Source organism: Desmodus rotundus, chromosome 4 (genome assembly GCF_022682495.2).
Source record: "Desmodus rotundus isolate HL8 chromosome 4, HLdesRot8A.1, whole genome shotgun sequence".
In the NCBI taxonomy this organism is placed as follows: Eukaryota; Metazoa; Chordata; class Mammalia; order Chiroptera; family Phyllostomidae; genus Desmodus; species Desmodus rotundus.
Genome location: NC_071390.1, coordinates 71,293,132 through 71,320,028, shown reverse-complemented (window position 1 = coordinate 71,320,028; position 26,897 = coordinate 71,293,132). Strand labels below are relative to the sequence as shown.

Here is a 26,897-nt window from a genome sequence, read left to right as displayed (position 1 = left end):
GTTCGTGTCCATGGGTCATACATGTAAGTTCTTGGCTTCTACATTTCCTATACTTTTCTTAACCCTCCCCCTGTCTATTTTGTACCTACCATTTATGCTACTTATTCTCTGTACCTTTTCCCCCCCTTCCCCCTCCCACTACCCCACTGATAATCTCCATTTCTCCATTTCTGTGATTCTGTTCCTGTTCTAGTTGTTTGCTTAGTTTGTTTTAGGTGTGGTTAATAACTGTGAGTTTGTTGTTATTTTACTGTTCATATTTTTGATCTACTTTTTCGTAGATAAGTCCCTTTAACATTTCATATAGTGAGGGCTTGGTGATGATGAACTCCTTTAACTTGACCTTATCTGGGAAGCACTTTATCTGCCCTTCCATTCTAAATGAAAGCTTTGCTGGATAGAGTAATCTTGGATGTAGGTTCTTGCCTTTCATGACTTTGAATACTTGTTTCCAGCCCCTTCTTGCCTGCAACGTTTGTTTTGAAAAATCAGCCAATAACCTACTGGGAACTCCTTTGTAGGTAACTGTCTCCTTTTCTCTGCTGCTTTTAAAATTCTCTTCTTATCTTTAATCTTGGCTAATGTAATTAGGATGTGCCTTGGTGTGTTTCTCCATGGGTCCAGCTTCTTTGGGACTCTCTGAGCTTCCTGGACTTCCTGAAATTCTATTTCCTTTGCCAGATTGGGGAAGTTCTCCTCCATTATTTTTTCAAATAAGTTTTCATTTTTTTGCTCTTCCTCTTCTCCTTCTGGTACCCCTATGATTCGGATATTGGAATGTTTAAAGATGTCCTGGAGATTCCTAAGCCTCTCCTCATTTTTCTGAATTCCTGTGTCTTCATTCTGTTCTGGTTGAATGTTTCTTTCTCCTTTCTGGTCCACACCGTTGATTTGAGGCCTGGTTTCCTTCCTTTCACTGTTGGTTCCCTGTACATTTTCCTTTATTTCACTTACATAGCCTTCATTTTTTCCTCTAATTTGTGACCATATTCAACCAATTCTGTGAGCATCCTGATTACCAGTATTTTGAACTGTGCATCTAATAGGTTGGCTATCTCTTCCTCGCTTAGTTGTATTTTTTCTGGAGCTTTGATCTGATCTTTCATTTGGGCCATTTTTTTTTTGTCTTGGCACTCCTGTTAATGTAGTAAGGGGTGGAGCTTTAGGTGTTTACCAGGGCGGGGCAACTCACACACTGCCTTGTATGTCTGGGAGGGATCCGAGAGGGAACAATGCCACTTGCTCTGGCCTCTGCCTTTTTTCAGTCACTTCCCCCACTACCCAGAAGGAAATTGGGCCCTTCTGGTGCTGATTCCTGGGTGGGTGGGTTTGTGAACGTTCTAGGACCCTTTGGGTCTCTCCAACGAACTCTTCTGTGAGGCTGGGAGTTTCTCCTGCTGGCACCTCAACCTCCGCAGGTGTTTCAATCAGAGGTTTGAGGCTTTATTTCCCCTCACTGAAACTCTGGGTTACGCCGTGTGTCTCGTTCCCCAGTTGTTCCTACGGGTTTATCAGCATGGGAATGTGGGACTGCCAAGTCAGCAATCTGCCGCCTCGCTGGGTCTGTCAGTTGCCACCTTGCCCACCAGCTGCAGCCTTGACCGCCCTGGTCCTCCAGCCGCCACCTTGCCGCGAGTCCTCTCTGCCCGGCTGCCCATCTCTGCCCCTCCTACCAGTCTGGATGTTTCTTCTTTAACTCCTTGGTTGTTGGACTTCCATACAGTTCAATTTTCGTCAGTTCTGGTTGTTTTCTGTTTTTAAATTTGTTGTTGTCCTTCTTTTGGCTGTATGAGGAGGCACAGTGTGTCTACCTATGCCTCCATTTTGGCCAAAAGTCTCTAGATAATTTCTTCATACCAAAACTTTTCCTATCTTTTGTCTACATCATTTACAATAAAACAAGATTTACAATTTGTAAAATAGGTGATATCATAGAAAAGCTCAACCCACTTATACATTTATGTGAAGATCTCATAAATATACATAATTTTTATTTTTTTATTGTTGTTCAGTTACAGTAGTCCCACATTTTTCTGCATTGCTGTCCCCTGTCCTGCCACCCCAACCTGCTCACACAATCAATTCCCACCCAGTTGTCCATGCCCATGGGCCCTCTATACATATTCTTTGACTTGCCCCTTCCTCTTCCCCTTGTTATCCCCCTCCCTCCTCATCTCTGGTGTCAATTTGTTTTTTATTTCCATGTCTCTGGTACTGTTTTGCTTGTTTGTTTCATTGATTAGTTTCCACTTACAGGTGAGATAATGTGGTATTTGTCTTTCATCACCTGGTTTATTTCACTTAGCATACTGCTCTCTGTTTCCATCCATGCTGTTGTGAAGGGTAGGAGCTGCTTTCTTTCTGCTGCATAGTACTCCATTGTGTAAATGTACCACAGTTTTTTGATCCACTCATTTACTGGGGAGCACTAAATAACGCTGCTGTGAACATTGTGGTGCACAGTTTATTTCAGATTGGTATTTCAGAATTCTTAGGGTATAATTCCAGCAGTGGAATTACTGAAACAAGAGGCAGTTCCATTTTTAGTTTTTTGAGGAACTTCCATACTGTTTTCCACAATGGCTGCACTAGTCTGCATTCCCAACAGCATACTAGGGTTCCCTTTTCTCCACAACCTTGCCAACACTTGTTGTGTATTGATGTGTTAATGATGTCCATTCTAACTGATGGGAAGTGGTGTCTCATTGTGGTTCTAATTTGCATTTCTCTGACAGCTAGGGATGTTGATTCTTGCATATGTCTCTGGGCCCCCTGTATGTCCTCCTTGGAGAAGTGTCTGTTCAGGTCCTTTGCCCATTTTTTAATTGAATTGTTTGTCTTTCTGGTGTCATGTGAGTTCTTTATATATTTGAGAGATCAAACCATTGTCCAAAGTATTATTAGCAAATATGATTTCCCATTCAGTTTGTTCCCATTTCATTTTGTTGACCTTTTCTTTAGTCCTGCAGAAACTTTTTAATTTGATGTAGTCCCATTTGTTTATTCTTTCTTTTATATCCCTTGCCCTAGGGGTCATATTGGTGAAAATACTGCTTTGTGGGATATCTGAAATTTTCCTGCCTATGTTCTTCTCTAGGGCTTTCATGTTGTCATGACTTATATTTAAGGTTTTTTATCCATCTTGAGTTTATTTTAGTGTATGGTGTAACTTGGCAGTCTAGTTTCATTTTTTTGCATGTGCTTGTCCAGATCTCCCAACACCATTTATTGAAGAGGCTACTTTTACTCCATTTTATGCTGCTGCCTCCTTTGTCAAATATCAATTGATGATAGAGACATGGATTTATTTCTAGGTTCTCCATTATGTTCCTTGATCTGTGTGTCTGTTCTTATGCCAGTATCAGACTGTTTTGATTACAGTGGTCTTGTAATATTTGATTTCAGATATTGTGACCCATCCTACTTTGTTCTTCTTTCTCAAAATTGCTGATGTATTCGGGGTCATGTATAATTCCACATAAATTTTTGAAATATTTGTTCTATATCTGAGAAATGTGTTTGGAATTTTGGTAGGGATTGCTTGGAATCTATAGATTCCTTTGGGTAGTATGGACATTTTAATGATGTTAATTCTTCCAATCCATGAACATGGTATATGCTTCCCTTTATTTGTGTCATCCTTAATTTCTTTCTTCAGTGTTGTATGGTTTTCTGAGTATAGGTATTTTATCTCCTTGGTTAGGTTTATTCCTAGTTACTTATTTTTCTTGTTGTTATAGTAAATAGAATTTTTCCTAATTTCTGTTCGTGTATTTCATTGATAATGTACAAAAATGCGTTCAATTTCTGAATGTTGACTTTATATCTCTCCCTTTTCCCAATTTCACTTATTAGGTCGACTGGTTTTTGGTGGAGTCTGTAGGGTTTTCTATGTACACTATCATGTCATCTGCAAACAATGACGGTTTTACTTCCTCCTTTCCAATTTGGATGCCTTCTATTTCTTTTTCATGTCTGATTGCTGTGACTAGAACTTCTAATATTATGTTAAATAGGAGTGGTGAATATGGACACCCTTGTATTGTGGCTGATGTTAGGGGTAAAGAGCTTTGGTTTTGCTCATTGATTGTGATGTTGTCTGTAGGTCTCTCATATATGGCCTTTATTATGTTGAAGTATCCTCCTCCCTCTACTCCCACTTTGCTGAGTGTTTTTATCATAAGTGGGTGCTGTACTGTATCGAATACTTTTCAAGCATCTATTGACATGGTCATGTGATTTTTGTCTTTTTTTTATACGATGTATTACATTTATTGATTTGCATGCATTGTACCTTCCTAGCATCCCTGGGATGAATCCCACTTGATCATGGTGTATAGTATTTTAATGTATTGCAGATCTGGTTGGCCATTACTTGGTTGAAGATTTTAGTGTCTATGTTCATCAGTGACATTGTCCTCTACTTTTCTTTCTTCATTGTGTCTTTTATCTAGTTTTGGAATTAGGATAATGCTAGCCACATAAAAAGAGTTTGGGAATCTTCCCTCATTTGGATTTTTTTTCAACAGTTTGAGAAGGATCTGGGTTAGCTCTTTCCTAAGTGTTTACTAAAACTCTCCTGTGAAGCATCTGGTCCAGGGCTATTGTGTGGGATTTTTTTTTACTACTGTTTCAATTTCACTGGCTGTTATTCATCTATTCAAGCTTTCTGCTTTTTCTTAATTCAGTTTTGGGGGAATATGTGTTTCTGGAAATCTGTCCATTTCACTCAGGTTTACAAATTTCTTGGTATATAGTTCTTTGTAGTAATTTCTTACAATCCTTTGTATTCTGTGTTATTGATTGTAATTTCTCCTCTTTCCTATTTTATTTTATTTGTTTCTCATTTTATTTATTTGGGTCCTCTCTCTTTTTTTCCTGATGAGTTTGTAAAAGGCTTGTTAATTTTGTTTATCTTTTCAAAGAACCAGCTCCTGGATTTATTGATCCTTTGAATTATTCTTTTAGTCTCTAAGTAATTTAATTCTGATCTAATCTTGGTTATTTCCTTTCTTCTATTTGCTCTGAAACTTGTTGTTGTTCCTCTAGTTCTTGTAATTGTAAGGTTAGGTAGTGTATTTGAAATGTTTCTATTTTAGGTAGGCCTGTATTGCTATGAACTTCCCTCTCAGGACTGCCTTTGCTGTGTCCCATAGGTTTTGGGTTGTTGTGTGTTCATTTTCATTTGTTTCCAGAAACTTCTTGATTTCTTGCTTGATCTCACTGTTTACCCTTTCATTGTTTAATAACATGTTATTCAGTCTCCATGTATTTGAATGTTTTTGAACTTTTTCCTTGAGTTTGGTTTCTAGTTTCAAGCCATTGTCATCTGGGAAAATGCTTGATATGATTTCAGTTTTCTTGAGTTTGTTGAGGCTTGTTTAGTGTCCTATCATGTGGTCTATCTTTGAAGATGTTCATTGTGCTTTTGAAAAGAATGTTATGTTTGGCTTCTTTGGGATGAAAGGTTATATATATATATCAGTTAAATCCATTTTATCTGGGGCATTATGCAATGCCAAAAGATATATCTATTTTTGACAGTGGGGTGTTAAAACCCCTAATATAAGTATGTTGCTGTCTATATCTTTTTGAATTCCTCCAAGATTTTCTTTATATATTTGTGTGCTCCCATGTTGGGTGCATATATGTTCACAATGTTTATATATTCTTGATTGATTCTTCCCTTAAGTATTATGAAGTGCCTTTCTCTTGTCTGTTTTTAATGGCCTTTGTTTTGCCATCTATTTTGACTGATATAAGTATTGCTACCCTGGCTTTTTTTTTTTTTTTCATGTCCATTTGCTTGGAATATTGTTTTCCAACCCTCACTGTTGGTCTGTGTAATTGTTTTATTCTGAGGTGGTGCTGTTGTAGCCAGCATATATGCTGGTCACGTTTTCTTATCCATTCAGCATACCTATGTCTTTTTGGATTGGAGCATTTAATCCATTTACATTTAAGGTTATTATTGATAGGTATTTATTCATTGCCATTTTTTCCCTCGTAGCTGTGTTCCTCTCTCTCTCACTCTTTTCTGTTATCTTCTTAAAGCAATCTCTTTAGCATGCAGGTGTATTCTTTTAGCCTTCTTTTGTCTGGGAAACTCATTATTTTGCCTTCCTTTCTAAATGACAGCCTTGCAGATGGAGTAATCTTTGTTGCAGGCCTTTGCTTTTCATTACTTAGAATATTTCTTGCCATTCCTTTCTGGCTTGTAGTGTTTCTGTGGAGAAATCAGCTGCTGACCTTACTGGAGCTTCCTTGTGTATTACTATCTGTTTCTCCCTTGTTGCCTTTAAAATTCTCCCTTTGTCTTTAACATTTGACATTTTAATTATGATGTGTCTTGGAGTAGGCCTCTTTGGGTTCATCTTGATTGGGACTCTCTGTGCTTCCTGAACTTGCGTGATTTTCTGCTCCCCAAGTTAGGGAATTTTCTATCATCATTTTTTCAAACAGGTTATCTATCCCTTGTTCCTTTTCTTCTGGTATTGCTATGACATGAGTGTTCTTCCATTTCATGTTGTCCTGAAGTTCTCTTAAAGTACCCTCATACTTTCTGAGTCTTTTTTCATTTTGTTACTCTGCCTGAGTATTTCTTTCTATCTTGTCTTCCAGCTCTGTGATTCAGTCCTCTGCTTCATCCAGCATGCTTATAATTTCTTCCAATGTATTTTTTCAGATATTGTATTCTTCATTTCTTCTTGGTTCTTGTTTATAGTTTTTATTTCCTTTTTAATGCTGTTGTAGTTCCCACTGAGTTCCTTGAGCACCCTTACAACCATTTTTAATTCTGTGTCTGATAGATTGCTTGCCTCAATTTTATTTAGCTCTTTTTCTTGGGATTCCTCCATTCCCTTTGATTGGGGGGTTCTTTATTTGTCTCCCCATTCTAGGTGATCCTTTTTGGGTTTGTTTTTTTTTTTCTGTGTCTCAGGATGCTTTGCTTTGCCTACTTGTCTTCGTGGAGTGGACTTCTGTGGTAGGAGTTCTGTGGGACTTATTGGTACAGTCTCTTTGATCGTCTATCTGGCTGACCTAAAGTTGCCCTTTATTCAGTTTGTGTGGGCTCTTTTGTTGTACTTGGGCTTTGCCTATTGGTGACTCACTTTTTTTGGGTTCTCCCCTCCATCTGGCTTACTGGTATTCACAAGTACTGCTGTGTCTTATATGCTGTTGTACATGTATGTTAACAAAGCAGTATGAGCAGTATCCAAACCCACACTAGAAGAAAAAATCCTACCATATCAGCATGAATGACCAAGAGCGATGAGCAAAGAGATTAAGAATATTACATACAGGACAAAGGGAATATGAGATGACTAAAAGAAATAAAAATGACTTTGAGAGGGAAGAGGGAGGCAAAATAATAAGAGTAGGGAATAGAAATGAGGCAATGAAAGGGACAGGAAAAATTTAAAATATCTGTAAAACTTGTAAGGGCGATGGCAAAAATGGAGTAAGAAAAAGGAAGAGTACTATGAGGTTTGAAGGAAAATTGAAAAGGTACTGAATCAACGGAAACAAAATTGCAGAAAAACCACAGGAGGGTCAATAGCAACAATAGCTGAATGAAGATTATTAAAGGTGGAAAGGGAGTAAGAATACTGTATAAAGAGAAAAAGTAAATGAGATATCTACAGTAAAGAAAGATAATTTTAGCCCTGGTGGGTGTGGATCATTGATTGAGCTCACCCTGTGAACCATAATGTCACTGGTTTGACTCCCAGTCAGGGCACATGCTTGGGTTGCAGGCCAGGTCCCCAGTAGGGGGCGTGTGTGAAGCAACCACACATTAATGTTTCTCTCCCTCTCTTTCTCCCTCCCTTCTCCTCTGTTTAAAAATAAATAAATATTTTAAAAAGAAAAAAAGTGATTTTGAGTGGGTGAGGGATGAAAACTAATAAGAGTACGCCATAGAGCTCAGGGTAAGAAGGGGAACAAGAAAATTAAAATTCCTAACTCATGTGATTAAGGTCAGGGGGAAGGCAAAATGGAATAAGACAGGTAGAAAGTATCCTAGGGTATTTAAAGTACTTTAAAGTACAAATAGTGAACAAGTAGGAGTTGTGTTGGAGAACAGCAATAACCATGATATCCTCACTCAGCTAGTTACAATTTATAAAGGTGGAAAGCATATAAGACTATTACAAAAGGGGAAAATTAATGTGAGCTGACTTAAGGAAGGAAGAATGTGTTTGCAAGGATAGATGGAGGAGAAATAGTAAGAGTAAGGAATAGGAACATGGCATAGCATGGGAGAAAATAAAGATACGACAACAGTGAGAATGGTCAATCACATGGCACAATGGAGTTAGACCAGGGACAGATGCTATGTGGGATTTGAAGTGTCAATAATATGAAAAATATATATAATCTCAATAAAAATAATAAAAAATAAAACACCAAGAGTGGTGAATTAGTTGGAATCTGATTGAAGTGAGAGAAGAAATATTAAAAGGCTATATGAAAGGAAAAAAGAAGAAAGGAAAAAAGAAAAAAACAAGTTCTGAGGAAGAGCAAGGTGAAATTTATCTCAGCTGTTGGAGTTTGCCTTCTGACTTCTTTCTGGATCCCTCTCTGGTTTTTTATCAGCTCAAGTTCTGGAGTGGCTTGTCCAGCTTCTGGTAATACTGCCTATAAATAACTCTTTCCCCTGCCTCTAGAGAGACCTACTGTTGTGATTGAGAGGGTTAGGCCTCTGGGAGTCACTGTTCATTCTTTTAGGAAATTTGTGTGTGCGTTCCCCCTGCTCCTGCACCTCTCGTCTTAGTCTGTCCCAGTTTATTATTTCCAGTATTGTATAGTTTCTGATTAAATAGCTGTTTGTTTCATAACGGTGCGGGGGACAATCTGCTTAAGAGTGTCAGCTCTCTCCTACGTGGTGTAGACTGCAGCTCTGTATGTGAATCAAGGCTGGGTGGCACCTTGAATCTCCCTTGCTGCATGCTTTCTGAGCTTCCTGCTTTGATGGCCTCAGTGAAATAGGGCCCTAGGACCCACTGTACTTGTCTCCCTGTGGGGAGTTCAAAATGGGCCCTTTTAGACATTTGTCTTGCTGTCTCACTGTTGTGGAAATGCCCCTTGCAGGTTGTTTAGCCTGCCTAGTTGGTTTTGCAGATCTTCGCAGCTCTTGCAGGAGATGGGGGTTGGGCTCAATCTTCCCTTCCCAGAGGTTACACCAAGGAAGGGGGATCAGTCTGGCCTCACTTAATTTCAGATGAACATTTCCCAGTCCATTGCCCTCACAGCAATCAGTGTCCCACACTCTAAACTGTACCACTGTACCAGGCTGGGGCCAAGAAACCACCTCACTTTGCACCCCTTTGATCAAACTGCCCAGGTGTATTGATTGGGAGCAGATTGCACCCACAGTCCTCCCTCCTTGTTGGCAGGGCAGCTGCACATGCAAGGTTCCTGCCAAGCACACTTCAGCTGCTCTTTTAAAAAAGTCTCTTTGGGCACTCCCACTATAGTGCCCTGCTTTCCACACACTCCACCTCTCCAATAAATCAAGAGTCTATCTCGGTCATGCCAATCAGAGCCCTCATTTTCCCACAGGTCCAGGTGCAGGCACTCTCCTGGTTGGCATTCACACCACAGCTAGGGTGTGCTGCAAGCTGTGTGAGTGTGTAGCCTGTTTCTCCCCCATGATTTGCTCCAAGTAGCTCCTGTCCTGGTCTGGGGATTCCTTGCCCTGGGAGAGGAGGGAGCTGCTAGGCTACTCTCTCTGACTGGACTCTCCACAGATGTTAGCACCACGCCTGGAGACTTTTTCCGTTCACCTAAAAACATCCTTACCACCCATTTTGAAGTATCCTCTTTACTCTTTGGCTTTCAAATTTCATATCAGTTAAGATTCTGTTGACTGTTCACATTGTTTTTTGGGAGATCAGCTAAGTGTCTGATTTGGGTGCACAAGCAAGTGGGCTCGGCTCCCACCTCCTTTACCACCATCTTCTCTCTGCCTCATGTGTATATGATTGTAACACAAATCTATATGTGATATACACTGTTATTTCAGTGATGAATTAAACTTTTCAAGGTACTTAGTTGTCATTTGGTTAACTAAAGTAATAAATGGCTAAGGGTAGTTAAGTCCATTTAGGTCTACTAGCCTATATTTTATACAGATATGTGCCACATAAAACACACATATTGCAGCATTTCTCGCAGAAGTATCTACACTTTCCTAATCAGTGAAAAAGTGACTAGGACTCATGTTCCCTGGTGATCATCTTCCACAGGTTCTGCTGCACTGGTAGAGAACATCTGTTAAAAGCTTACTATATTACATATAGTTCTTGACAAGCACTTCATTAGAATGGAGTTTCTCTCTGGGGCAGAGGCCTCCCCTGTTCTCCTGTCTGCTAAGTTTAACCATCTCTATTTCTACAGTTAAGAATCCTTAATTTACAAAGAAAACAGGAGAGCTCACACAACTGGTTGTGGTATGAACTGTACTATGTATTGAATAATTTTGTAAATTTATAAAAGGTTTTTTAATACTGTTTCCCTGAAAAAAAAAAAACCATTAAAATGTTCATGTTTTTTCTTTATATAGACTCTAAGCCCTTCTAGACTTGTAGGAAATTTGTTGCTCTGAAAGAATTATGTGATCTAATGCTGAAATAATCTACTGGAGGATTTTGGATGTAAAAATGTTTCTTAATGTGTTTTCCAGATGTTTCTGATCTTTTGAAACTGTTTTTTCCTCCACTTAATTTTAAGGCTCTTAGATTTGAGCCGTAGAAATTAATGAAGTTGAATTCTTGAATTAATTACTGGAAGAATCTCTCTCTCCCTCTACTAAGCCACTATTAATATAACAAAAACAATTTATAGAAACGTAGTTCCCAAATTGTGATACGCAATAGGTGGAAAGTGGTGTGTTTATCAAAATATTATGTTAATATAGAGCTATAAGCAATATAGTTTCTAAATAATTACATAATTGTAGAATATATGTAACACAAACTATTCTAAATGTAATTTTAATGATTTTTTATTTATTCAGGAGGTTATGGATATGTAGACATTCTGGTTGAGTATTACATGTCCTATCTTAAGATATTTTTCTTAATAATTTCTCCCACAATTTACTGAATATTCTGAATTGTATCAGTGCCTCTCATGGTGCTCGACATATAGTGGTCACATAAGTTTACTGAAGTTGTCAATAATTTGATGTAAAAGATCCAGCAGAAGTAACACAATTGAGCGTGGTGGCTAGGGTACATGAATGTCTCGTATGAAATGGACAGCAACTTGAACATTTCATGTAAAATGTCATATGGTATGCTTGAGTGTGATATTGTTATGTTATAGAATTACATGCTTATGATTTTGTAATAAAAGATTTTTATGTAATAAAAGAGGGGAGTTATTTGGGCTGGACCCTGTATTTAAGGAAACAAAATTCTAATTGGTTCTGATTTGTTTCTTTCAGAAAGGCCACCACACATATAATGGAATTTTATCTGGTTCTGTAGATCTTCATTATGGATATCAAGGTAACGATACAGGAGGTATGCATAATTTCTCATTTCTGCAAGTAGTCTTGACTGCTGAAGGAAGAAATTTTTTAAGCTATGGCAAAATTCATTTTGGTAACTTTTATGGAAATCCTAATTTTGTTTTTAAATTTTTGATAACCTTTTGCTAAAGGTATGAACAAGCAAAGAACTTACCTCAGTAGGCAAGTCCACATTAATAAGAATGTCTAGAAGAGGACTGATTCTTCAGACCCGGACCCAGTGGCTACTATTGGGTCTTGCTTTAGTTTGCATTTTGGTACTGTTTCTGTATCTTCTGGAATGTGTCCCCCAGACTGATGGAAATGCATCTCTTCCTGGGGTCATTGGGGAAAATTATGGTAAAGAGTATTATCAAGCCCTACTGCAAGAGCAAGAAGAACATTATCAAACCAGGGCAACCAGTCTGAAACGCCAAATTGCACAACTAAAACAAGAATTGCAAGAAATGAATGAGAAGATGAGATCATTACAAGAGAGAAAGAATGTAGGGTCTAATGGCATAGGGTATCAAGGTCACAAAGAACAAGTACCTAGTGATCTTTTAGAGTTTCTTCATTCCCAAATTGACAAAGCTGAAGTTAGCATAGGAGCCAAACTACCTAGTGAGTATGGCGTCATTCCGTTTGAAAGTTTTACCTTAATGAAAGTATTTCAATTGGAAATGGGTCTCACTCGCCATCCTGAGGAAAAGCCAGTTAGAAAAGACAAGCGAGATGAATTGGTGGAAGTTATTGAAGCTGGCTTGGAGGTCATTAATAATCCTGATGAAGATGATGAACAGGAAGATGAGGATGGTCCCCTTGGAGAGAAACTGATATTTAATGAAAATGACTTCATAGAAGGTAATGTGAAAAATGTGTTGGTCCATAGTTATACTAGTATGACAGAATGTTGTTATTGTATGATGGTAATATGTCAGTCATTTTCCACAGTATTAAAACATTTGTCTACCCATTTCATTCCACCAAGATTTTGAAGTGGCTTTTTGGAAACAGTTATAATACGATTGTAATAAAGTAGAAAATAAGAACCAGGAAAATAGAATAAATCTAAGCTTATTTAGAGGACTGCTACCCAAGTTGGAGAGCTCTCAGGGCTCTTGTGTATTTACGTGTATATGTATTTGCATTCCTGTCTTCGCTGGTCTTGGTGTTCCTTTTTTATATATTTTAAAAATGTATGAACTAAGGCTTAAGATTTTAAAACTATTTGATAAAGTAAAGGAAAAAACCTCATTCTGTAGATCAGTGGTTATTCTATATTTTGGAGGGAGGAGAGCAGCACATATGAGAATATCAAGGAGGCATACATAATATTAAAAAGCATATTTGGCATTTGTAAAAGTATTTTCCTAATACAAATGGCAATAAGGGCATGGGATTTTTACACATCAAATGGGACATGACTCAAAAGTTGAGGAATACTGCTATAAATCTTAGATAATTATTGATTGATATAAACAGGAATAGATCCCCACCTATCCCCATCGTAATATCCTCTACTGGATATTTAATTGCAGACTTAAAACCATTTTAGATACAATCTTTCTTACAAGTTCTCTTTAGTTGTCATATACACTGTGTGCCACGAGTCATCATGGATGTCACTTGCTATACGTAATACTGCACCTCTGGGCCCTTAGAGGCTATCAGGGAGAACATTCTACTTTCTGGCATTTCAACTGTCCTCTCCCTGTAGCCACCTCTTTTTTCTGCTGTCATTTCCTGCCATTTTCAATGGGTTGTTCCTCTCAAAACTATTCTATTTTTTCTGCAAGCTCAGCTTTTTGTCTTTTCACTCTATGTTTGTAGCTTACAGCAGAATTGAAAGCTGCCAAGGAAATAACTAAGTAATGTGTAAAATGTGTTCACATCTGCCTGAAAAAAAAGGAACCAACACCAGTTTTATATTCTGCTTATATAAAGCAGAATATTTGTAGCATATGCTATGGATTGAATAATAATATAGATAATTATAGCACATCAGTGAACTTTTTTAACTTCTCCTTTTATAAAGAAATAGTTGTGGGGATAAATATTTTCACAAACAGATAAAAACCCTACAGATCTGGTTTAATACTTTTGATCTTTGAGTAAAATCCATATTCACATTGAATTTATAAACTTTGACATGGAGACATCTTTGTCCCTAACTCTTTCCTTCAGGTTATTACCGCACTGAGAGAGATAAGGGCACACAGTATGAACTCTTTTTTAAGAAAGCAGACCTTATGGAATATAGACATGTGACCCTCTTCCGCCCTTTTGGACCTCTCATGAAAGTGAAGAGCGAGATGATTGACATTACTAGATCACTTATTAATATAATCGTGCCACTTGCTGAAAGAACTGAAGCATTTGTACAGTTTATGCAGAACTTCAGGTAACTCTCAGAGCTTAATGATTGGTCTAAGCATGCCTGAAAAAAATCAAACTTCATACACATTTACTTATCTTCAGTGAGTATGATTATTTAGAATTACAGGATAATTTTATCTTTTTTCTTAAAACATGTATAACATATTGTGTTTTTGACAATTTCAACTATGAAGTAAAATAAATTGAGGATGACAGTTACAAGAAACTAACTTTGATTACCTCTATAATTGTGTGTGAATTCATGTAAGGATAAGTTGCACTTTTAAAAATAACATTATTGAGGCATAATTAACATAACAATAAAATCCACATATTTCAGGGGTGGGTTTTATGACTTTTGACAAATGTATACTCTTGTAGCCGCCTCTCTAATCAAGATATGGAACATTGGTATTTCCCCAGAAAATTCCCTTAAGAACAATTTGAATTTTAAAATTGAAATAAGTTTTAGAAATACAAACATTCAACTAAAAATGGGAGAAAGTTATTCCATCTTGGGAAGCAGAGACTAACAATTTTTAAAAGGATTTTTTTGCCATTAGATTTGGATATTTTCAAACACCGAAGTGTTAAAGAATTAACAACTACATATTAGAATAACTACTTGAGTAAAGTTTTGCTTTTTTTGTTTTAACAATTGCCTTGTTTTAAATATTTTAATATGTTCTTTTTAATGCTTTGTAATTCCAGTCTTTATTCGTAACTGAAATTGTTGGATTTAAAGTTAGTTAACACTCTTCTGTAACAATATGTAGAAGTCATGCGTCCAAGTGAGTTTTGCATGTCTGAAATGGCTTACCTGAGATCTGATTTCCTAAGTCATTTTTTATTGCTTTTCTTGGAATTGCCTTTAGATACTACAGTATTCTTTAAAGTTAGTATCTTATTAGTAGCAAATATTTCTTAAATATAAGTGTAGTTTTGGTACTAGTCTGAAGACAAAGTAAGTCTCTAATCAAAAGATGCATATTTATTTATTTGCTTCTGAACTGATTGGGTTTATTTCCTTAAGTAGCTTGTAATTTGCTCCTGAAGGAAATTCCAAAGCAGAAGTTTCCAAAATGTTTTGAAATTTAGCAACATTGTTGGACTGCTTCCATGACCCTCCAAGGGTTGCTCTCATTTAGTCATATACATTGTTATTCATCCACAGTGATGTCTTTAATAATTTAGTACTTTATATTTACTTAAAACTCATGTGATTTTGTCTTTAATAATGCCTCATTCATTTTCTTCTCGTGATTGCTATCTGAATAAGTAGAGCCTCATGTTTTCCTGAATAAACTTTATTTTTTAATTCTGTTAGGGATGTATGTATTTATCAGGACAAGAGGATTCATCTGACAGTGGTGTATTTTGGTAAAGAAGGACTGTCTGAAGTGAAGTCCATCCTAGAATCTGTCACAAGGTGGGTGAGCCTTGTCTATATAGAAGTCCTTGATATATAACATTAGAAGAGTGAGAATGTCAGATATTTAGTGAGTTAATTTGGAATAGCTGCTGTTTAAAAGTTGGCTGAGCATGTGAGTGGTGGTAAGTTTCCTCATTTCACCCCAGGTTCCCTCATGCAACTGTATGACTCATCTTCCCTTACCCTCTTAGCAGAAAGCCTGGTGTGGTCAGTGTGCTGTCATTCTGGAGCCCACTTACTTTCTATGTTTGTCTCCATTTATCACTCCTTGGTTTCCTCCTGTTGAAATCTTTCCTTTTTCTAAATCTAATCCCTTCACTTTGATAATGTCTCTTAAATTTGTCTCTTACTTGTCACTTGTCTTTCCATTTCTTCTCACCCTGTAAATGATGCTTAGGTCTCCCCTTATCCCTAAGAAACTTCCACCTGACTCTACAATATCCACTAGGTAGTACTGTTAGGTTTCTGTCCCTTCATAGCTTAACCTCACAAGACAGTAATTCTCTAACCAGACAACTCATATAGTACCTGGCATATAGTAGGTGCTCAGAATTTTGAATGAATTAATAATTCCTTAATACTTCATTATTAATTCCATAGCTACTCAGCCTTTTTATCTCTAAGTTATCCCAAAGTTATGACTTAATTGCCAAATTCAGCCTTTTCTCTGTCATCCTTCTATCACTTTTTTACGATTGATACCTGACACATACTTTCTTCTTGAAACGTTCCTCTGGTATTAATAAAATGTAAGTATTTTGTAAATGAAATATTTTATAATGTAAGATATTAAGTTGATTTTGTTTTCTGACCATGCCAATTCTGTATCCTTTACTTCTTTGCCTTTCTGCTAGCTGTGGCCATTTCCGAAGAGTCCAGGTTTGTCTGGCCATTCTTCTTGAATCATTCCACTAACATTCATTGAATCCCACCAGGTACGTTCGAGATACCCTGCTTAGAGCCTGGCTGGCGGTGGTTGGAATAGGACTGGGCATGGAAGGGGGAGTTGTAGCTCCTAACTCTAAGGGGCCTTCTCACAGCATTGATGTGCAAACATTGTCTTCCCCTACTGATGGCCCTCTTTTAGTTCAGATTAAAGCCATTCCCATGATCCCCTGCAATAACCAGACAACTCATATAGTACCTGGCATATAGTAGGTGCTTAGAATTTTGAATGAATTAATTAATAATTCCTTAATACTTCATGTTTGATGCCTGAGAGCTAGCATCTTTCACTCATTTTCCATGTCTTATTAGTCAGTCCCTGCTTACTGCATAAGATCTCTTCTCTGTCCTTTCCTTGCTGCTGCTACCACACATCTTCCCTGTAACCCTTCATTTCTTCCCTTCTCTTCCTTCCTTACCATTTTCAGGTCACCTACTAATTGCCAGGCACTCACATCGGTATTTCTGAAGCCATCCCCGCATTAATCAAGATTTCTCTGTAATAAATGATGGAAACCTGTCTTGAGAGCAAAGAAAATGAGTGTTATTGAAGAATCTTGAATAACTTGCAACTAAAGTGATCATTACAACCAGACTTAAAGAAGAAAACCAAATCAGTTTTGATATCTTATGGACTTGAACCAGAGACTTGAATACCATCAAAACTCTCTTATCTTCTTGTCTGTTTTTCTTTGCATCATGACTTTATTCTCCATTGCAGGTTGTCTTTTTCCACTTGTGAGCTTTGCTATCAGAGAGGAAGACATCTTTCTCTCAGATCCAGCTAAAAAAATACCAGGGAGGAACTTTTGCCCACTCTTGAGCCAATCATTATGGCCAGGTGGGGGTATTGCAATTAGCCCAGCTTGAGTCTGGTGCCTGCTCTTAGGAAATTACTGTGGTTGGGATGCTCTATGATTAGTTCTTCCACTGGGTGCTAAGAGTGTGAGGTGGTGCATGGCAATTTCCCTAAAAGGAGAGATTTATATCCTATAATATGTAAGGATATATTTGAATAAGGATATATTTGGGTCCGCCCCTTCATACACTATTTGAATCTTTGCTTCCATCTCTCCATTTCCCATTCTAAGAGGGGGGGACCCAAAAAACCCCAGAATTTATTTATAAAAAATTGTGTACTTATTCTTACATGTTTAAACTTCAGTCACCTTCAAAGTACTTGCCTTGATGCAACACACCTATCAAGATTTTTTTTCAGTGCTCAGTTTTTGAATTCATCAATTTTCATTCCTTTGCCATTTTTTGTTTCACCTCTTCCACATGGGCAGAACTTTTTCCTTTGAGGACTTTTTTCATCTGGGAAACAAAAAAGTCACTCAGGGCAAGATCAGGTGAATAGAGGGGGGGAGCACAGGGGTTATGCTGCTTTTGGACAAAAACTGCTGACCATTCAGCCCAGTATGGGCAGGTGTGCTCATAACATAACTCATCCATCATGAAATGGGCAAACGCATTGAAAGATTCTTCAAAAAAGTTCACTGAAGCCAAACGCAGCCACTCACAACAGTGCCAGCTGGTACACTGATACAGATGGGTCCTGAGAACACTCACCCAGCGGGGGAAGTCTGTAGTACAAGGGTCCCACCCTCCAGAAGATAATTCCAGGTCTTTTTTGGGTCCCCACTTAGTACATTATTATAAGAGTAATCTTCCTGAAAGGTTCCTTTTTTGATCCAACTATACCCTAGTGCAGCAGTTCTCTGCCTTTGACATCAGAGTCACCTGGAGGGCTTACTAACACAGATAATCAACCTTACACATAACACTTGATACAGGAGTCTGGGATGAGACCTGAGAATTTGCGTTTCTAATACATGTCCAAGGGAAGCTGATGCTCTGGATGCAGGGACTTAACAGTGAGAACTACTGCTCTGATGTAAAAACCCTGACTCTTCCTTCCCTTTAGACACTGAGCAAGATCTCTAACTTCTCTTGGAAGGTCCTACTCAGTCTGACCCTTTTCTGTTTTTCTCTTATTGTTCCCATTCTAGGATCCATCTTAGCCAATTTGATTTGTTTGATCCCTGTTATTTACAATGCTTTGTACTTACTTTCCTCTTGCCTTTGAGGATAATTAATTGGAATGACCTTCACACTAGCCACTGAATTCAGGATTTTAACCAAGGCCTAACTTAAATTCCAATTCTAACATCTTCTCTTACTACTCCAGGCAAAAGCAATCTTTTTTTCTCAGAACTGCTGTTTGTTCATTTATTCAGCAAATATTTATTGAACTCCTACTCTATGAGGTCCTCTGTGTCCAAAGTAATGAACAAAACAGAATTCCTCCTCTAGTGGAGATTGCATTCCAGTGGAACTGAGGAAAACAAAGCTGGGCAGTGGGATGGAGATTAAATAGAGGGAGTAGGGGCTACTTCACGTAGGTATGAGGAGTATCTCTCTGATAAGAGGACATTTGGGCAAAGATCTGGAGAACTCAGTAGAAAAGTACTCCTTATTTGTATCATTCATGTGGAATATATTATTTATTACCAAACATTATGGCTGTTTTCCATGTATATATTTCTTATGTTCTCCAATAGGTTTTTAAGATTCTGAAGGGCAGCGGCCCCTCAACACTTACAAACCTCATACCACCATGATGTTGCCTCACATGTGGGTATTTAGTGAATATATGTCTCTGATGATGATCATACACATGAAGCTGATGATTTCTTTACCTTATATGAGTGTAAAACCAACATGATAATATATCTGAAGCCTAAAACATATTTGTAAATTGTATTGAAGGGAGAGAGTTGTTAAACTTTAAGTGGGACTTATAATTTGTTGTATGTGCTTTCCTCATAGTGAGTCTAATTTTCACAATTACACCTTGGTCTCATTGAATGAAGAATTTAATCGTGGACGAGGACTAAATGTGGGTGCTCGAGCTTGGGACAAGGGAGAGGTCTTGATGTTTTTCTGTGATGTTGATATATATTTCTCAGCCGAATTCCTTAACAGCTGCCGATTAAATGCTGAGCCAGGTGCGTAAAATGTTAATAGATGAGCTGAGTGTAGAATTTAGAATAGTGTCAGCATGTCCCATTTTATGAATCAACTTATGTTTTTAAAGTTATATTAGGCATAATTTAACTGGAATATTAACTAGAAAAGTGAAAATTTCTCCCTCTGAAGTTCATACCCTTTGTTCTCTCATGGCCAAATTCTGATGTTTACATTTGAATGCAAATGAACAAACGGCAAAGAAATAAAAAGTCTGGAAATTGACAAGGAAGAACCAGCACCGATCAGAAAAAGAACCAAGCAGACTGTGGAGATGTGTGAGAATCATAAGCACTTAACGTCAGGTGGTGGCACCAACACATACAGAGGCATATACAGGCAGAGAGGTCTTGTTACAGAGAGTGCTTGGTCTCCAGACTATGCATTTAGGATGACTTACTATATTTTGCTTTATGTTACAGATATTTTTGAAAATGTATGAGCAAATGATGTTTTAATAAATTATTTTAAATGTTTTTTAATCTTTTAAATGTAATTTAAATCTTTAAGTGAAAATCTTTTTTGTACTTAAAAAAATCTCATAGTTCTTTTTTTAATGTAGAACTATTTATATCATACAAATTATTACCTCTTACTAATTGGTTTAATAGGATAACTGTCAGGAACTCTCAGAGCCTAGTAAGTATGTAAGGGTTAGGTTTACTGTTGTTACACCAAACAGCATGTTACATCGCAGTTCAAAATGTGGAAGTCGGAGACATTGGTTCAATGTGAAAGAAATATTTCTATAGCCAGAAATACATTTGCCTCTGGGAAACTGAGCTCTTCATCCCAAACTGGGTTTTGAGGAAGGTGAGATGAGTATCAGCTAAGAATGTTGTAATAAAAAGGCCACTACCTTTTTTACAGGGTCCTGGACAGTTACTGAGCATTTCATATTATCTATCTGATTGACCCCAGTCTTAGCAAGGAGTTCCCTGTTGAGAGGAGATGGACTAGTTAGCCTTTAAGGGCCCTTCAGTGCTATCAGTTTGAGTGATAATGATAAGGCTTTCTGCAAGAGCTGATGTAATCATCAGGTCATTTTGATTCTTATCTTTCCAACTTTCCCAAATCTTGTTCAAATCTATCTGCAGTTCTATGTTTTAATTATTTTCTAGTTAATGTATTCACTTTGCAATATCTTTGGATTTACTGTTTCCACGGTTTATTTTGAAGAATGGATTTAATTTAAGTTTCTAAGTTTTTTTGGTGATTGCCAAGGTTAACCTGTATCTACTCTTGCTAATTAGATGAAGTAGTGCATAGTATTGGGTTGGCCAAAAAGTTCATTAAATTCCTAAGTAAAAATAAAAGGCACATTTTTCATTTTTACCAATAACTTTATTGAACAACATATTCACTGTTTTGTCCCACTACCTTCTGCCATCTTTCAGGCAACTTCATAATTCCATCTTCTCAAAACTTTTTATCATTTTGAGCAATGAACTGTTCTGGGTGCCTTTTGTAGTCTTCCAGGGAATTGAAATTTTTTCCAGTAAGAGAATTTGGAAATCTGAAGGTGCAGTGTCTGATGCTAATGGCAGATGAATCAGAAGTTCCTAGCCAAACTGTAACAGTTTTTGCCTGGTCATCTAAGAAACATGTGGTCTTGTGCTATCCTGATGAAAGATTATGCGTTTTCTCTTGACTAATTCTGAATGCTTTTCATCGAGTGCTGCTTTCAGTTGGTCCAATTCGGAGCACTACTTATTGGAATTAATCATTTGGTTTTCTGGAAGGAGCTCATAATAAAGGATTCCCTTCCAATCCCAACATATACACAACATCACCCTCTTTAGATAAAGACCTGCCTATGGTGTGGTTGGTGGTGGATCATTTCACTTGCTGCTACAATCTCTTCCATTCCACATTATTATAAACTATCCACTTTCGATTGCTCATCATAATTTGTTTTAAAAATGGAACGTTTTCTTTACATTTAAGTAGAGAATTGCATGTGGAAATACAATCAAGAAGGGGTTTTTTTGCTTAACTTAAGTGGAACCCAAACATCAAAGCAATTAACATAACCAAGTTGGTGCAAATTTTCAGTGCTTGATTTGGATATTTTAAATGGGTTGGCTATCTCCTGCATGGTATAATGTTGATTGTTCTCAATGTCTCTATTTGATCGCTGTCAGATAGCTTTAACTGGTTCACCCGACTGTGGAGCATAATCCAGCAAGAAATCTCCAGCACACAAAACTTCACAAACCACTTTGACATGTTTGATCAGTCACAGCACCTTCTCCATACACTGCAAAAATCTTATTTTGCATTTCAGTTGCATTTTTACCTTTCTTGACATAATAAAGTATAATATGCCAAAAATGCTGTATATTTTATCATCTTTGATATTAAAATGGCTACACAAAAATTCACTAATTTTGATAAGCTTTTTTTTAATGTACACTATGTGACAGCTGTCACAAAACAACCTAATAAAATTGTTTTGAATGAAGTTAAAGACAACTAAGTGCTACTAGAACCACCTTATGGGAAAAACCAAATGTTTTGGCCAACCCAATAAATGGCTCACCTAATGAATAGCTGAGAGAAGGCCTTTGTGTATCTCCCCAGAGTCAAGGAATAAATGTGTGGAGCACCGTTTAGTTTATTTTTTCTCTATTGTTTTTCAATGCTATAGTTCCATAGCCTAGCCTACTCATATGTTATTAAAAAATCATCATGTTCATCAAATCAATATGATGTTCAGTAGTCTGATTATTGATAATATATAATATTGATAAAATAAAATGATGGAATCAAAGAAAGACTTTAACAGACTATTAATAGATATTGTTATAAGATCAGCCCTTCATTTTATGACTTCTTTATGTGATATAAATGTATATTTTAATTTTTAGGCAAGAAGGTGTTTTACCCTGTAGTGTTCAGTCTTTACAACCCTGCCATTGTTTATGCCAGTCAGAATGTACCCCCTCCTGTGGAGCAGCAGCTGGTAAGACTCCCACTGTGTTATGAAGGGCCACAAAGATCCTTTGTAGGTTATTTTATTCACAAGTAGAATACAAAGTTTCAGTAAAAAACTAGTTATTATAAACACATTTTCATAGTCTCTTCTACCCCCACTCCCTGTGAAATGCTTTCATATTTATTGTTTTAGAATTGTGTCATTGCGGAGGGGAAAAAAAGCTTAGGCCACAGAGAAAACTTCATGTTCCAGAATGTGAAAACTGTACAATTACTTACGCCAACGTATTTATAGTAATACTAAAAGTAAATTTTAATTTTAAAAATATTAACTAGAAATTAAAACTACTAGGTAACTAAGTAGGAAATTACTTAGAAAGCCATTGCATGGGAAAGTCACATGTCACAACTTAGAGTTGTACTTACATCAGCTTAACAGTTACACTTAACGTTTTAAAAATTTTAAATAATTTACTATGTTAAAATAATTTAGATTTACAGAAAAGGTAGAAAGGTAGTATATGCATTTCTAGACTTCACCCAGTTTTTTATAATGTTAACATTTTAAGTAGCCATGGTACATTTGTCAAAAACAAATTAATATTGGTAAGTTACTGCTAACTACACTATGAAATTTTATTAGAATTTCACCAATTTTTCTAATATCCTTTCTCTGTTCCAGGATCCAGTCCAGAATACTATATTGTACTTAGACTAAATTTTTATTGTTAGCATTAAGAAAAAATAGAAACAAATTAACCAAGAAGTCAACTTAAGATGTTAAAAAATTGAATAACTCAGAGGGAAAAAGACAATGACAGAAATTAATTAACAAAAATAATAACTTGACAAATATGAGGTTATTATTTATATGCAAAGAAATTTTTTTAATCATAAAGTAGGTAGATTCAAGGTAAAAAGGAAATTACAGTATTGGAAATTATAATTAGAAAATTGAGAGAAATGAATTTTACATGATAAGCTCTTAAAATTCTGAATAAAAGGAAAGATTTGAGAATTTAAAAACCATTAATGTGGACTAAGTTTATGTTAGTATTTTATAAAAACTGATGTTAGTATTTCTAAATAAAAGAGATGGAAGCTTTGAAGAGATTAATTGCTGCTTAAAAATTGGAACAGTTATCAAAAACAGTATTATACAGTTGGATAGAGATGATGTTTTACTTGGTGAGGTTTTCCAAATTTTCAATGAGTAGGTAATATTTGTGCCATATGATCTACTTAATATATTTTATGAGGCCAACATTATCTTTATACTAATACCTGGCAAAGCATATACAAACACACATACACATCTCTACCTTATCTGTAGACCAGTATTACTTAGGAATATTGATACAAATGGGATAAAAATGGCAAATCAAGCACCCACATTTATCTCACCTGACACCATAAATCCTTTGTAAAAATTAAGAAAAAGGCATATTAGTACTGGAAAGTGATACAGTTATCATTAAGAGTCTGAAGTTTGAGAAATTTCTGTTAGATGGCAGTGGTGGATGGATATAGAATTGATGGAGTAGAGAACAATCTGGAACCTGTTCAAGAGGACACAAAGGAATATATATGCTTGCTTCTCTGGGGTTGTGCAGAGCAGCAGGCATCACAGAGATTGACTTGCAGGCTGAGGCAGTGTGTGTGGCCCCTAGAGCCAGAAAGGTGGGACAGGGTTCTGGGAATATTGAGTTGTAGGGAGGATGCAGACCCTCAGGCTGCAGGGATGAGCTGCTATTGATATGTGCCCTGGACTGTGTTCAGCCGCTCCAGTATCACTGGATATAGGCCCCTGTAATCATAGCTAACAGCCATGGTTTTTTGAACACTGATTTTTCTAACAAGAGTGTACAGTGGTTAGCCAGACACTTGGGGGAAACCAGTGCCATGAGTTCTTGTCACCTCTGCTCACTGTTGTGTCCCAGCTCTCAGACCCATGTCAACAAATTAAACACTTGTTGCACCTATGAGTAAATAAAGGTGGTTTATGAGGCTTCAACCTTTACTTGATTCTGGGGACTCAGGATCATCAAAGCCCTGATTTTCTTTGTTTAGTTGGACTTCAGTGGTGACAACTTCACTTCAAAGCTGATTTCCCTTGTGGTAAAAGGACTGTAGCAATTCCAAACGTCATTACACACTACACCTGGGGTCAGCAAACTTATTCTGTACAGAGCATTGTAAAAAATATTTGGGGTTTTTCAGGCCATATAGTCCCTGTTGCAATTATTCAACTCTACCATTGTATCATGAAGTCAGCTGTAGAAAATTTGTAAACAAATGGGTATTGACTGCATTCCAATAAAATTATTTACAAAATCAGATGGCACACTGAATTAGCCTGGAGGCTGTAGTTTGCTGACTTCTACCCTATACCATCTACAATAAGCAGGTGTCTTTTCTAGTAGCTCTTTTACAAGGACAAGGGAGTTTTCATTTCCAAAGTTCTCAGCCCCTCCCATTTTAGCATTCTGGCCTGAATTTTGTCTGATGCCTGTTAATGAACCAATAATAGGGGGGTGAGACTGTCACATTAGTATAGAGTCCTCATGGCCCAGTCTGAAACTACTGGTGGAAGGAGGTTGCTTGAAGGTCATGAGTTTCATGGGGCCAAAACTACACAATTAGGAAGGCAGTAGGGGAATAAAAGCTGGGTAGGTACCAGATAAGGTTTCCTCTGTAGAATTGATCGTAGTATATTACCGTATGTACAACTGTTGGCGTCCTAGATTGGATGTAGTCCTTGAGATCAGGCACCACACTGTTTGATTATTAGTAACCTCAGCTTGCACCTTATACAGGGCTTTAATGCAAATAAATTGAAAGTGGCCAGAATCTTTGCTCATGGGGATTATAATGCAGGGTGGGGCAAAAGTGGGTTTACAGTTGTGAGTATGTGAAACACAGTTTATTTTTGTATTGTTATTTATTTATTATGGTATTATTTTCCATACAATGACTGTAAACTTACTTTTTCCTCACCCTGTATGTTTTTCGGTTTTATAAGGATTTAATAATATAAATGTGTATTATTCATTATCAGTCATATAAATGACAGGAGAAACTATTTGTAAAGTATTAATTTTTTTCATTGTTGATTAAAACTCTAGCTTTTAAGGGACTAAATTTATTTTTTTTCCTTCTAACTTAAGGTTCACAAAAAGGATTCTGGCTTTTGGCGAGATTTTGGCTTTGGAATGACTTGTCAGTACCGATCAGATTTCCTGACCATTGGTGAGTGTACCTTACATTTAAGAGTAGGACTTTACATATTACCTTATGTCATTTTTCTAAAAGATCTCAAATTTGAGTGTTTTCCTCTTAAATTGTCAATATCTGAGAATAGCTGCAGAGTCTGGAGATAGGAAAGGCAAAATGAGTCTATAATTATTGTCTGTGAATACAAAAATGAGGTAGGTCATAAAAGTAAAATAAAAAGTAATGTTTCTTCAAAATCAAAACACTAGTTTTTAAAAATATCTTTGCAGTTGATTTAAGTTTTCTAACAAAAGATCTTTATATAACTTTGGTGTTGTATTCATGGATTGTTATAACTGGAAGTAATGTTGGGTTATCTAGCCCAAGGGCTTTTATACTTTTTATTGAGAAACAAAACCCCCATTAGTTGTCTATTGAACTGTTATGAAAAATTTCAGTATTTAAAACAAATGAAAAAACTGTTGCACTTTCTGACTGGTTGAAGTTGAAGTGAGGGACTTAGGGTTTACTAGTTTAGTCATTACTTCCCTAAACTACAAGTGACCATGAAGAATTTGGTTGAGGCTTCCTGCCATACCCCAGCTCCATTCTTACACAGCAGAAAATAAAATGTCAGAGCATAGTTTCAGAAAGCAGGCTGAGACTTTCAGTCATGATGGCAGAGTAGGTAAGTACTGTGCTAGTCTGCTTCTGTCATTACATCAAAATTATAACTAACTTATCAAACAACCACCCTTGGGAATCAACTGAAGACTCTGTGAAAAGAATGCCCATAAATAAGCTGAAAGGAATATAAAATGTCCAGGATACAAGGAAGTCATGTTGAGACTATTAATGGGACTATGTGTAACAGGCTAGTTCATATCCACATGTGAGTCAGGAGGGATATCTTGGCTGTAGAGGTTTACTCTGAGGAGCGAGAGGGGCCCAGCCCCACACTGGGCTCCAAGCTCAGACCATCAGTGCTGGGAAGAGTAGTCCCCACAACCTGTAGCTGTAAAAATCATCGGATATTCTGTCCAGTTAAGACAGAGGGCTTCTATAGTCCCTGATATCCCTATTTAGGGACCCTTGCACAGACTTACTTGCTGATGGACACATCATTCTGAGCTCCAGCTCTGGGGCAGCAGCTTGAAAAGTGCCAGGGACAAACAAGGGAGAACTGGATTATCTGGCTTTGGGGTGAATGCTCGAAGGGCAGCTCTGTCTAAGACAAGTGCTGGCAGGCACCATTTTCCTTTGTTGAGTTCTCCCTGTCACCAGCCTGCAGGCACAGGCAGGCAACCAATCTGTGTCTCCGTGAAACTAGTTATCACAGCTCACACCACCTTAGTGATGCCCTGAGACCACCCAACCCAACCTGTGCACCAGCCTGAACATCTTTCAGCCGCTGTACCTCACAAGCAGCAGGTTGCAACCTGT

General features: G+C 37.2%; 1 protein-coding gene across 11 annotated transcripts in view; it reads left to right on the top strand.

The window, feature by feature from the left end:
• Positions 1 to 26,897, top strand: part of CSGALNACT2 (chondroitin sulfate N-acetylgalactosaminyltransferase 2) — a 114,251-nt gene that overhangs the window by 31,818 nt on the left and 55,536 nt on the right. For 4 of the 11 annotated variants that reach the window (XM_045196012.3, XM_024561155.3, XM_045196008.2 and 1 more), the window contains 6 exons: positions 11,453 to 12,382; positions 13,706 to 13,922; positions 15,225 to 15,326; positions 19,107 to 19,285; positions 22,175 to 22,269; positions 25,409 to 25,490. In XM_045196012.3, coding sequence (XP_045051947.1) covers positions 11,722 to 12,382; positions 13,706 to 13,922; positions 15,225 to 15,326; positions 19,107 to 19,285; positions 22,175 to 22,269; positions 25,409 to 25,490 — 1,336 coding nt within the window. In that variant the 5' untranslated portion in view covers positions 11,453 to 11,721. The other 7 variants (XM_045196009.2, XM_045196011.2, XM_045196013.2 and 4 more) reach the window with 5 other exon arrangements.